The sequence below is a fragment of the Natrix helvetica genome (genome assembly GCF_964273705.1).
Source record: "Natrix helvetica genome assembly, chromosome: 8".
Lineage (NCBI taxonomy): Eukaryota > Metazoa > Chordata > Lepidosauria > Squamata > Natricidae > Natrix > Natrix helvetica.
In genome coordinates, this window is record NC_138559.1 from 20,680,694 (window position 1) to 20,693,842 (window position 13,149).

The 13,149-nt window shown below is 43.1% G+C and overlaps 2 protein-coding genes across 2 annotated transcripts in view; one reads left to right on the top strand and one right to left on the bottom strand.

The window, feature by feature from the left end:
• BARX2 (BARX homeobox 2) overlaps positions 1–8,924 on the top strand; it is a 48,944-nt gene extending 40,020 nt beyond the window's left edge. Inside the window, exons 3-4 of the mRNA XM_081960645.1 lie at positions 3,511–3,595; positions 5,229–8,924. Of these exons, the coding sequence (XP_081816771.1) occupies positions 3,511–3,595; positions 5,229–5,474 (331 nt within the window). The 3' untranslated portion in view covers positions 5,475–8,924. The remainder of the gene's footprint in view (positions 1–3,510; positions 3,596–5,228) is intronic.
• ADAMTS8 (ADAM metallopeptidase with thrombospondin type 1 motif 8) overlaps positions 1–13,149 on the bottom strand; it is a 489,092-nt gene that overhangs the window by 92,224 nt on the left and 383,719 nt on the right. The gene's annotated exons all lie outside the window — the stretch shown is intronic.

A 13,149-nucleotide genomic window follows, 5' to 3' on the forward strand; every position in this document is an offset into this window, starting at 1 on the left:
GGCAGCATCAAATTATTTCCACTAGCTGAGAGCAAATATGAAGCCAGGGCAGAGCAAATAGGAGTTGCTAGAGAAGGAAACCAACTCTGCCTGGCAATTGTTTTGATATTCATTACATAATAAGAACCACTGAATGAATGGACTCAACAATTGAATTAAAAGTGTTCTAGGTTTTTTTTTAAGAGTTTTGTTGTAGAGTTGCTTCTAGAGTTTTGTTCTAGATTGGGTTCTGGGTGCTGAAATTCAGAACAGGAAGGGTTTAAACAGGGGTGAAATGCTATCGGTTCAGACTGGTAGTAAAAAATGCTACCAGTTCGGGCGAACTGGTATTTCCAACGATCAGCTATGACGTGTGATTTATATTACCTAGAAAGCAGGATTTCCTGCTTTCTAGCTAATCTAAATCACCTGGCACAGCAGATTCCCTCCCCCTCGCTGTTCGCTTACCCTTGTAGGCGTACTCGGTAGTAGGCTCTGCCAACCCACCTGGACGTCATCACGTCCATTTTTGACACTTTGCGCATGTGTGGAAGGTCCTGCACATGCGCGGAGGTGGCGCTTGCGAGCACTCACATTTGCGAACCGGTAACGGAGGTAAGTAGATTTCACCCCTGGGTTTAACCCATTGCCCGTGGTGAAGGGGAAATCTCTAAACGGAGCATAATTTAATTGGTTTTAAAGAAGAATCAACTGTATCAATAATACAATACAATAGTAGAGTTGGAAGGGACCTTGGAGGTCTTCTAGTCCAACCCCCTGCCTAGGCAGGAAACCCTATACCGTTTCAGACAAATAGCTAAATATCAAATAGACAAATAGACAAATATCAAAGAAGGAAGGCACAGTCATCCAGTTTATACAGATAATAGCAGTACCATAGTTTGCCATTGGGAAACTCCCAGCTAGCAAGGAGGAGGGGTCAAGATGCCTGGTGGCTCAGTGGTTAAACTGCAGTATTGCAGCCTAACTCTGTCCACAGTCAAAAGTTCAGTCCAACAAGGTTGTCTCAGCCTTCCATCCTTCTAAGATCGGTAACACGAGGACCTAGATTGTTGGGGGCAATATGCTGCTATTGTAAACCACCCAGAGAGTGCTGCAAAAGCGTGATGGGACAGTGTATAAGTCGAAATGCTTCTAGTCCAATGTAAATGACTTCCCATCCCATTGCATTTGTGTCAGAAGCACCAAGGTGCTTTTGGTTTGAAAGGATTAGCGTGACATCACCATTACCCAGACAGTTAGGGACTCATTTTCATGTCCTTGGCAGTAGCTGGAGTGAAGGACAAGAGCTCACCCTGTCCCATGGCAGCACGTGGGTCTTGAATGTGGGCTTGATAACTTCGCCAGCTATGCTAGCTCCACTGTACTCCTAGCAACTTCCCATGATCCTATCTCTTACAAGATTTTTCAGTTGGGTTTATCCAATTTGTTATATTAGAGTGAATGTGTTTGGTGGTTTATCACGTTTATCAAGGTATGGGAGCCCACCATTGTCTTAGCATGTTGTATGAACTGGGTCATCACATCTATATATATAAAAGTGAAATACCACTCACGCATCATCACAAAGTTTCCAGAACCGCAAAGCCTACAAACTTGACACGTATATTCTTCTTGGCTTCTAGGTGCTCACTAAGAAAGGATTTTTTGAAATGACCATCAGATCATTAGTATTTCTTATATTATTATTAAAATGCTCTGATGCTAAGGAGTTAGACGTTCTACTCCCCCTCCCCACCTGAAAAGAACTCTGTTCCAACTGCCACTTGGGCGTGGGCATGGCCAGTGGGTGACTCATGCATCCTGCAGGCTGGGAGTTTAGACATTCTACTCCCCCTCCCCATCTGAAAGGGAGAGAAGGGGATAACATAGGAGAGGCTTCTGTAGAGCCAGCCTGAGGAAGAGAAGGGAATAAGAGAAGAGACGCTTCTGTGGGGCATGCCTGAGGGAGAGAAGGGGAGCAGAGAGGCTGATCATAACTACTCATTAAGGTTCAAAATTTACCAAGCCCAATCAAATAGTTCCATAGCGAAGCACTGGTATCCAAGCAACTAGTTTAGCTATCATATGATGCCTTTGTTTGGACGTAGCCTATTAAGTGGGGAGCCCTACACTGTGTTTTGTTAACCCAGTATGCTAAATTGTATGAACTCAGCCTATATACGTCATCACTTGTTTCCAAACAAAGTACAAATGCTTTCGCCACTCTTCTACAACTGCAACCAAGGGACAGAACGTATTGTTTACCCTGGGAAGGACATCTCAAGAGAAAAATTGGTTGGGAAATTTTAGACTAATTCATTACGCAACTGCTGGTGCATGAAACAAGACAAGGTGTATCATGTTTGTTTATTTTGCCTCTGCACCGTTTGTGTTCCAGTTCACTAATACTAATCATGGAAAAGGCAAATAGCTCATGAGCAGCACCGGCAAGTTTCATTCAAGTGTCTTTGTTTAGTGAGTTTCATGAGCTTCACTCTGACATTCCAGCTCTGAAGGTTGATTAGGTAACACACTTCTGATATTAGGGAACCCAGCTCTCAGTCAAAAGCAGGGAAAGGCAGAACGTAGTTGTTCTTTACCACCATCAATAGATCAGCCAGGACATCCTATTCCAATAGTTTTATTTTGGCGAAGTAAAATTAAAAAATCTTCTGCCATAACTTTTCTTGCTTTGACATTAATTTGACACTAATTTCTTATCTCTAAAAAGAAAGGCTTACTTGGTTGCCCTTAGCCAGATCTCCAAGAGACAGTAGATTGGGGGGTGGGGGGTGGATGACATTCAGCAGGTTCTGACAGGTTCTGGAGAAATTTTGAGTAGTTCAGAGAACCAGTAAATTCCATCCTTCGGAGGTGGGTAAAATGAGGACTCAGATTGTTGGGGGCAATAAGCTGCCACTGTAAACTGCTTAGAGAAGGCTGTAGAGCACTGTGAAGTGGTATATAAGTCTAATGGCTGTTGCTATTGCTAGTGCAGCTTCTGAACCAGAGGAAGCTACCTATTCCACTTTTACAGTGTCATTCTTAATTAAACCATTTTTTTAAAAAAAATTATGAATCAGCACAACCCAATTGACGTTGTGTAATCTGAAAACAGAACTTGTAGAAAGGGTGCAAGGGATCCCTGTTGAGAAGTAAATCCAAGGCTTAGAACAAGTTTAGTTAATACAGCCCTAAGCAAATTAAAATGTTTGCTTTAAAAAATTTTTTAGAGCAAATTTAGAGCACAGGTCTTTGTTTGCTTTCTTAGACTAACTTCCTATTGAGTTTGGTATATCTTGCTTAGAAACCCTACAATGACCAATGTTGTGGTCATTGCTCTTGTTTGATCATCAGTCATTGGCCTTCTCTAATCATTAGTCATGTCCAATTAAACAGCCGGTCTCTTGATCCACACAATATGTGCATGAACCATTTGTTCCCTTTCAGTAAGGTGTAGTGTGATCAGGTCTTGGCAATGAAGGATGATGCCTTCTTGTTCATTAATCTGGATAGTTTCTCTTCTAGGCTGGACCTTGCTCAGTCCCTGGGCCTCACTCAACTCCAAGTGAAAACCTGGTATCAAAATCGCAGGATGAAATGGAAAAAAATGGTAAGCATTTAATGAATTCGGAAAGAGCACTAATGGTTAAATTGAGTGTCAGTTGAGTGACATCAACAGGAATGGATCTGACCCTGAGGAACATATCAGTTGATTTCAGGGTATCTCTAAAACAATAATTTAAGCCTATCCACCCCACAAAAAATGAAAGACTCCAGAATTCTTTACACAGTATGGTCAAACAATGGCCACAACCTCAAAATGGTGCAATTGAAGTTCTTTTGGTAAGACACACATAAAAATGGATTGAGTTTTTGAGTGTGCCATCTTAATTTTGTAACCATAACCTGAGTTATCAGGTTATCTTAACTTGAGATCCTGAAGATGAAACTCAAATACTTTGGCCACCTAATGAGAAGGAGGGACTCACTGGAGAACAGCCTCATGCTGGGAAAGACTAAGGGCAAAAGAAGAAGGGGACGACAGAGAATGAGGTGGCTGGATGGAGTCAACAGGTCAAGCAGTAGGCATGAGCTTAAATGGGGATGGTAGAGGACAGGAAGGCCTGGAGGAACATTGTCCATGGGGTCGTGATGGGTTGGAGACGACTTCACAACTAACAACAACAAACCTGAGTATTGCAAATATTTGTGTGTATTGGTTCATCAGTTTTTGGTTTTGGCAAGGACTATTTTTACACTTTTTATCATTGTGGCCTATGGATATTTAGCCTTTGACAAAGAAATCTTTATTTTGTCCACAACATAAAACAATAACACAGTTAATTCATGCCAGGTTACATATGAAGTTTTGTCTTGTGCACTGGTGTGATTTTTTTTCTCTAGTTTTTTTTAAATGTCTAATGATTTTTACTATAGTTTTTGTTTGTTGTCTCCCAATGATAAAATTTGATGGGATGGCATGATGGGACGGAGATGGGAGGTATAGAAATGGAATGGATGAATAAATCAATAAATGGAAAATAGCGAGCTGCCTGGAGCACCAGTGACTAGTGTTCAGGATATGGGAAAAATATTTTCTACTTGCTTTTAATTGCATATCTGACTCACCTCTCAAACAGAGCATATATTAAAACTCTTCTCTGAATTTAGCCCCAAGTTGCTCCTGCCCAAAAACAAAGACAAAAGATGTATTTTAATGCATAAAAATGTATGAATCAGTGAAAATAACAGGCGAGCATGTAATAAATTAGGGAACATGGCTTGGCAAATGTGTAAATTAGGCAAAAATGCACAAAATGTTAACAACGGAGGGGGGGAGAGTTCCTTAATGCCAACCAATGTAGGGCATTGATCAAAATAAATTTAAGATGGAGACGACACAAAGAAGCAAAAATCAGCCCATTCACCTCTTTGTAACTTGGACAACAGAATCAGAGTGTAGCACTAGCAATGGCACATACACATATACCGCTTCATAGTGCTTTTACAGCCTTGTGTAAGTGGTTTACAGAGTAAGCACATTGTCCCCAACAATCTGGATCCTCATTTTACCCCCCTTGGAAGGATGGAAGGCTGAATCAACCTTGGGCCTGGTGAGATTTGAACTGCCAAATTGCAGTGAGCCAGCAGTCAGCAGAAGTAGCCTGCAGTACTGCACTCTGACCACTGCGCCACCATGGCTCTATATATAGTCATAACAGCTTCATTAATTTTTATTCCAGGTCCTGAAGGGAGGACAGGAGGCCCCCACAAAGCCCAAAGGCCGCCCAAAGAAAAATTCCATTCCCACCTCAGAGGAAATCGAAGCAGAGGAAAAGTTGAACAACCAAACTCAGCCAGAGGTCTCAAAGGAAAGCCAAGCAGAAGACTGTGGGTTGACCAAGGAGCATTTGGGCTCCTCTTCAGATACCGACGGATCTCTTAAACACATAGCAGAGGCATCTCCAGGGCTGGCAACCTCAACTTAAGAGCCAACTCAAAGCTCCTCTTAGGGGACAAGGCATAAACTGGATTTCCCTGCACCTTGTGCCTTAAGAAATCGATTGGTATGATAAGTGACGGTTGGATGAGGAGATTCTATGTTAACCAGGATGATTTCTTGACTCCCAATGTCAAATATACACTTTCTCTACACATATCCTGGAATCTGAGTAATTCTGCAAATAAACTACATGCTTAGAGATTGGCGCTTCCAAAACACCACAAGCGACTCAACTCCTCATGTTTCCATGAGGAGAAGCATTTTAAGGACTTCAGCATGCTGAAGATACTGGTTCTTTATCTTGCCATAACTGATGTTGTTGTTGTTGTTGTTGTTGTTATAATTATTATTCAGAATGCTTTAAAATGGATTCTAAGCGGCAACTACCAAAGACAGAAAAAACAGGATTCCCTCTGCTGGCATTTTGTAAAAGTGCCAATGCAAAGTATTTTTCAGGGATAATTAAAAATATGGGGATGTCCCTAGCTGGCCAGAGAGTGATCTTGGTGGCAGTGAAGCGAAATATTAATGATATTCTTGAATTGTGAGTCTCAGGTGAGCTAATTTCCTAAAAGATCATTTAAGCCACCAGGAAAGGGAAAAGAAGCAAATGTCCTAGGAAGAGCTGCCTTGACAGCAAATATATTGATTTGATCAACAATGATCAAGGTCTGGTTTTAGCCACTCAGTAGGCTGAAGTTGCAATCCAGAACTACGGCTGATACACATAGCTCCACACTGGCTACTCTTTGTCCCCCATTGCACTGTAAGTAAACTATATTGTTCCATTCAGTGGTGGGTTCCTACCTGTTCGGACCGGTTCAGGCAAACTGATAGTGGTTTGGCGGCCTGGGTCACTGGGACAGGCAGCAACCGAGGCCTGCCATGTCCCTGAACTGGTTCCCCAAGTGATGCCGGCACCATCTTGTTTTTCAGTTCTGCCCATGCGCAGAACAATTTTAATTTTGAAGCACGCACACGAGCGAACCAGCAGTAGCTCCTGTCAGAACCCACCCCTGGTTCCATACCAGAATCAACATCAGAGGTTGGAATTTTGAGGAGGACATCAAGGTCTTAAGTCTCTGGGGATGATCAGTGGCAAAATCTGAATGGATACGGCCAGCCCAACTTTGTTACTTACTCAACTTGCATTTCTGATTAGGAAGGCAATAACAAGAGGGAGGTGACATAATAGCAATCTCCAGTCCCCTTGTACGCTCTATCTAGACCAGGGGTGTCAAACTCAAATTCATTGAGGGCCGCATCAGGGTTTGTGGTTGACCTCGGGGGCCCGGATGGGTGTGGCCAACTGGGTGGCCGTGGCCAGCTTGACACCATTCCCCAAAGTGCTGGCATGTTTCCTCTTCACATTAGGTAGACCGGTCGAAGCCACGCTGGTCTGATCTTTCCTCTTTGTAATGGCTAGACCACGACAGCCTTGTGAGCCAGATCTGACCACATCACGAGCTGGCCCTGGCCCACAGGCCTTGAGTTTGACACCCCTGATCTAGACTGTGGTCCAGGTTTAACTTAGTAGAAGAAGGCTTGTGTGGAGGTTCTGGAGACAGAGAAGGGATCCACTCAGGCATAAGTGTACCCTGAAAAGATCTTGCACGAGAGTCTTCCACTACTGGATCCCTGCCGGGCTGACACATTTCTTCTGGAGAACCCCTGAGTCAATGTATACAGCAGAATGCCAGTGCAGGAAATGTAATGGCTTCTTTTAATACAGAGAACATTATTGGACCTCTAAAACAAGTCTTCCCTTTAATCATCTGGAATACTGTATTACCCTGGAAATGAAGCGGAAGTTAATAGAAGAGCAAGCAAAACACTAGCAGATAGTATTTTCCCCCAGGATATCCGTGCAATGAATTGTTAGGAATATAAGCTGCCATAATCAAAAGCCAGTTTACCCTTTATGGTGTTCGCCTCTGACCAGTTTATATAAAGGAGCAGCAGCTAGGAGTTCCCTTTAGCCTCTGTTGCTATCTCCTTTGTACGTTTCTTCCGTTTTTTAAAAAAATGAAATCATTTTAAACAACGCATCCAAAGCTTGCATCAAAACGGTATTTGAAAGCTTGTTTTTTTAAAAAAATGTTATTTGCTCCTACGCACCGTTTGTATTTTTAAATGTTTGTCCCCTCAAGATAAGGGTTTGCAAATATTTTTGATGCCTTTGTGCCAAGAATTGTATTAAAATTTTGGTGAGGGCAGGAGTTACTGAATTTTTTTTTAATCTATTTGCAAAATGAATGAAACAAAGATCAGGTCAGTTCACTGGATCTGAAATTTGTCAGTGGAGTTGTTCCTGGAAACAGCCCACTCTCACAAGCCTCCCTCTTTGCATAAGAATCAGGCTTGCTCACACGTTGGAAAATGTCGTCACTTATTCAATTAACTATATCGTTCTGAGTAATGAGTTCCAGCAAATAGATACACTATTGTGGTGCAATCCAGTTTTTAAAGATGAAATACCCGCGAACCAGACTGGGGGATTCTTGGAATTGTCAGAAGAAACAAGAGGGCTCCCACAACTGCTTGGTTGGTGCCCTTACTCTACCAAGTTGCACCTCTGATACACATAAGTTAAGGGCAGGCCTTTGATCCAGTCATTGAGGCTGATGTCCTTCACCCCTTGGTGGATGGCCCTGTCCGGGTTCAGTAGAACCCATAGCTAATGTTATGGCCAGTTTGGAGAACCTCCAAATCCCACCCCTGGCTGGCCCCGCCCACCCTTCCCTGCCCTTCCCAGGAGTCTCCATGTGGCCTGTTTTGGATGCGAGGCAAGTGCCCGTGTGGAGGCTCAGGAAGGGGGGGAAAGAGGCCACCCAGAAGTTCCAGAAGGCTGGAAACTGGACTGTTTCTGGACTCCAGAGGGCCTCTGGAGCCCAGGGGAGGCAGATTTTGCCCTCCCAGAGACTCGAGGAAAACCTCCAGATCCTGGGAAGGGGAAAGTGCCACCCCCGTAACACAGGAGGCCGATTAGGCCACACCCACTATGGCCACACCCACCCAGCACTGGGCAGAGAACCTGTTGCTGAAATTTTTGAAGCCCACCCCTGCCTGGGCCATTGCTAACAATATAGACCTTGGGTGTCCAACTTTGGCAACTTTTAAGACCTGTGGACTTCAACTCCCAGAATCCTCTACTCCAGGGCTATTCCCCACCTGGGAACTGTTTCCCCTGTTTAGTAATGCAGGTGAGGAGCACTGAACCGTCCATCCTTGATACCTGCCGGGAAACAAGTCATGAACCTGGGAAGAAAATTTTGCAGGAGAGGGATTGCATTTTATTTTCCAGCCCTGTGTGCCAAAGTTTAGATAACCATCTTGTTTCCTACAGTCTTGTTTAAAGGGTGCAATTTTTTTTGCCCAGATGCTGCAAAGAACTGTATCAAGATAACCTTTATTTTTTAATTAAAAAAATAAAATGTGTAAATAAAGGAGTCAATGGAATCTTTTCTCTCTCTCTCTTTCTCTCTCTCTTCCTTAACATCCATGCTTTCTTTCATGGAGGAGAAGTCCCTTTGTATCTTACTTAGATATGTGGTGATGGCCAGGGGTGGGATTCAAAAAAAGTAGCAGCCAGTTCTCTGCCCGGTTGCTGGGTGGGGGTGGCCATGGTGGGGGTGGGCTACTCAGCCTCCTGCACCATGGTGGTGCTGGGGGAGTGTTCATCCTCCCCAGGCTTTCCTCGAGTCTCCAGGAGGGTGAAAACGGCATCCCCCGGCCCTCCGGAAGCCCTCCAGAGGTCAGAAACGGGCCCATTTCCATACTTCCGGAACTTCCAGGAGGCCTGTTTTTCACCTTCCCAGAGCCTCCGTGTGGGCCCTGCACTTATCTGGCATCCAAAATGGGCCACGTGGAGACTCCTGGGAGGGGCAGGGTGGGCGGGGCCAGCCAGTCCTCGCAACTACCGGTTCAGCAAACCAGATATCAAATTAGCATCCGGTTCTCCCAAACTGGTCCGAACTGGCTGAATCTCACCCCTGGTGATGGCTATCGATTTAGCTAGCTTTAAAAAAGCTCGGACCATTTCCTGGAGGTCTTAGGGATCAATAACTATTGGCTTTGGTTGCAGTGGACTGCCTCTGAAGGTTATCTGTTGTCAGCTTCCTTGTACAGTTGGTTGGCACTATGAGAAAGAACTGGTAAACTAGATGGGCCAGAGATCTCCTTCAGCAGATGAGTTTTGAGTAGTTTGTTCTTATGTATTTATGTCCCTTCCAGTCCTATGATTCTACGACTTACAGTTACAGTGAGACAGAAGATAACTAATAGCCTGCATTCCCAGGTACCTGAAAAGCATACTATAGCTTGCTAGATAACTCCAGATAATCATAATGGTATCAGATAAAGCCTTGGATAGCATAGAGTTGCACCAAGTACATGTCAACATGGATAAGAATCTTAGAGTGTGTCCTATACTGGAAGAAAAATCTGCATGGAAGGTCATAATCATGGATCATACAAACTTTAAGATTACAATCTTATATCAATCAACCTGGAAGTAATCCCCATGGAATTAAATGGAGCCTACCTTTAAGTAGTCATATACAGAACTGCAAGGAAGACTTCTTTTTGTAGCCATCCGGTGTCACCTTGCCATTTCTAATGTGATCTTCTTGATGCTAAAATTCCTGTCTCTGAGTGTGGCTCTCTATGAAACAACTTTTTTGTTAAACTGTTAGTGATGGCTGTTTTCTGAAGTATTGCATGTTACTAAAGGAAGCTTAGATCTTTTCCTTTAACTCTGATATTAATCATTGGTTCAGGTGGTCCCAAAGGTGCTTTTTTCAAAAGGCAACTGGACTTTGTTTTTTTCTTTGAAGACATTTCACTTCTCATCCAAGAAGCTTCTTCAGCTCTAAGCTGAAGTCCAGTTGTCTCCTGAAGAAGCACCTTTGGGACAACCATGATCTGGATGACTGAGAATCTCTAGAGACATTGATTCAGGTCTCACTTCTCTCCAAAACATTTCACAATGGAAAGAGTTTGACAGGTGAAACAACTTGCCTCCAGAAGTTGTGAATGCTCCAACACTGGAAGTTTTAAAGAAGATGTTGGATAGCCATTTGTCTATCAAGTGATGTAGGGTTTCCTCCCTAGGAAGCGGGTTGGACTAGAAGACCTCCAAGGTCCCTTCCAACTCTGTTATTCTATTCTAAAACACTAGAATGCACAGGGGTGACCCCTGGCCCCTTCATTCTTATTTACCAGAGCCTCTTGGGGAAAAAAATGAACATTTCTATCATCACTATCATCTAGTAATTGATAATCCACATTCTCATTGACTGTTCAGACAAACACGATGGGAAAAATGTGCACATTATGTGCCTATGCGTGGGTGTGGGTGAACGGGTGTACATTTATGTCTGTGTATTTGGCTCCAAACCTTCTTTTTTTTAAAAGTAATCATTCCATCTGAGGCATAAGTTGAGCCTGTGAGTATGATGGATTTGAATTAACTCTCAGTCACAACCCAGTACGCAAACTATTCACCACTTAACTGAATGACAGAAGTAATTACATTTTTGTTCCATAGCACTCGGGGTGAATTCAGGCTTGCCTTGGCTGATGAAATCTGTCAATGATGCCAAAAGAGAAAGGTGTGCTCTTCGGAGGCTGGCAAACAAGGTGAGCTAACCCCTCCATCTGTTCTAACATGTCCATTATCTGGTGGAAACACTGAAGCTATTGTTTCCATGAACGGCCTCGAGAGAGGAGGAGGCCCCAACGTTCCTGGGTAGGCATTTGCAAGATCCTCCCAGGCTCAAGGGGGCATTACGGTAGTCTCACCTTCTTTGCCAGTTTTTGTAAAACAACCCATTAGGAAAAGACATTCCCTCATAGGGAAGGTGTTCTTTTCAAGGGCAAGCCGGTAGCATGTATGCATGTATTTGCATAATTCCAAAGAAAACAACCCCTAGCAGACAAAACAGAAGAACGGATCTGAATGTATGTTGGATCTCCTTAACACACAGGCGAATAACTTTATGTTGTGAAGCTTCTTCTCCGGTAACATTGTACTGCAAACTAGGGCATACAAAACCTTTGCCAGACCAATTCTCGAATATAGCTCATCTGCCTGGAAGCCACATTGTTTATCAGACATTAATACAATTGAGCGAGTCCAGAGGTATTTCACGAGAAGAGTCCTCCACTCCTCTGCTCACAATAGAATCCCTTAGGCCATCAGGCTTGAAATGTTGGGCTTGGACAACCTAGAACTATGCCAACTAATGTCTGACCTAAGTATAGTACACAAAATTGTCTGCTACAACGTCCTACTTGTCAACGACTACTTCAGCGTCAGTCACAATAATACACGGGCAAACAATAGATGCAAAGTCAAGATAAAGTGCTCCAAACTCGATTACAGAAAATATGACTTCAGCAACAGAGTGGTCAATGCCTGGAATGCACTACCTGACTCTGTTGTTACATCCTCAGACCCCCATAACTTTAACCTTAAACTGTCTACTGTGGACCTCACCCCAATCCTAAGAGGTCCGTAAAGAGGACGTGCATAAGCACACCAGCATGCCTACGGTCACCGTCCTACTGTCCCTATTTATTTGTACCCATTTCCTGTGTTCATGTCTATGTTTATATTTATACCTGTTATCTTGTACATGTTTGACAAACTAAAGAAAGGAAGGAAGAAAGAAATAACGTGGGGGAGGGAAGATAGGCTAAAGTAGGTGAAGCTAATTGTCAAATTGTTAAACTGGGTTAGGCTTTTTCGCCATTGTTTGTTTGTTCCTTCCATCCATCCATGTGAAAAGACAAGTCAGCTCATTTCCTGCAGTTGTGACCATCAGAGTTGATGCTAAAGACCCCAAGAAAGAAAAATGTAGATGCTACCCATGGCTCTGGAGACACCATTATTTGCTCTGCTTTAGGACAATCTTGTGCAAACTCAACCCTTAGGATTTACAAAGCATACTTAATTAATTATATTAATATTAATTGCTCTTATTATGCATCACTGCAGGTGGTTTACAGGAGCAACAATTCAATAAAAATTCATCTAAATCAGACGGGAACTACAATAATAATTCTAACAATTACTCATCATGCAAAACCTTCAAAATGAGAATTACTGTAATAGTTGAAAATCATGACATGCTAACACATCATTTTTAAATTCTATTATTATAAGAAACGCAATAAATCCCAGACCTCTTGACATTTCAAATGGTATATAAGGTTAAGATTAACACCACAATACCATTGTACATGCGCTGTCATTCTTTGTGTTGGCATGTGACATGCTATGGGCACAATTCTTCAGTATCTCACTACTTTAACTGATTACTATGGGGAATGAATTCCATATATTTGAAAAACACCAGGATTGAGAAGGCTGAAATAGAATAAATTTGAGAATGATATGTATGATGGTGGATCCATCCATCCATTCTTCTATCCATCCATCCATCCATCCATCCATCCATCCATCCATCCATCCATCCATCCATAGCTATGATAGGTAAAGGTTCCCCTCGCAAATATGTGCTACTCATTCTGGACTCTAGGGGGGTGGTGCTCATCTCTGTTTCTAAGCCGAAGACATCTGTCCAAAGATATTTCCGTGGTCATGTGGCCGGCATGACTAAACGCTGAAGGTGCATGGAATGCTGTTACCTACCCAC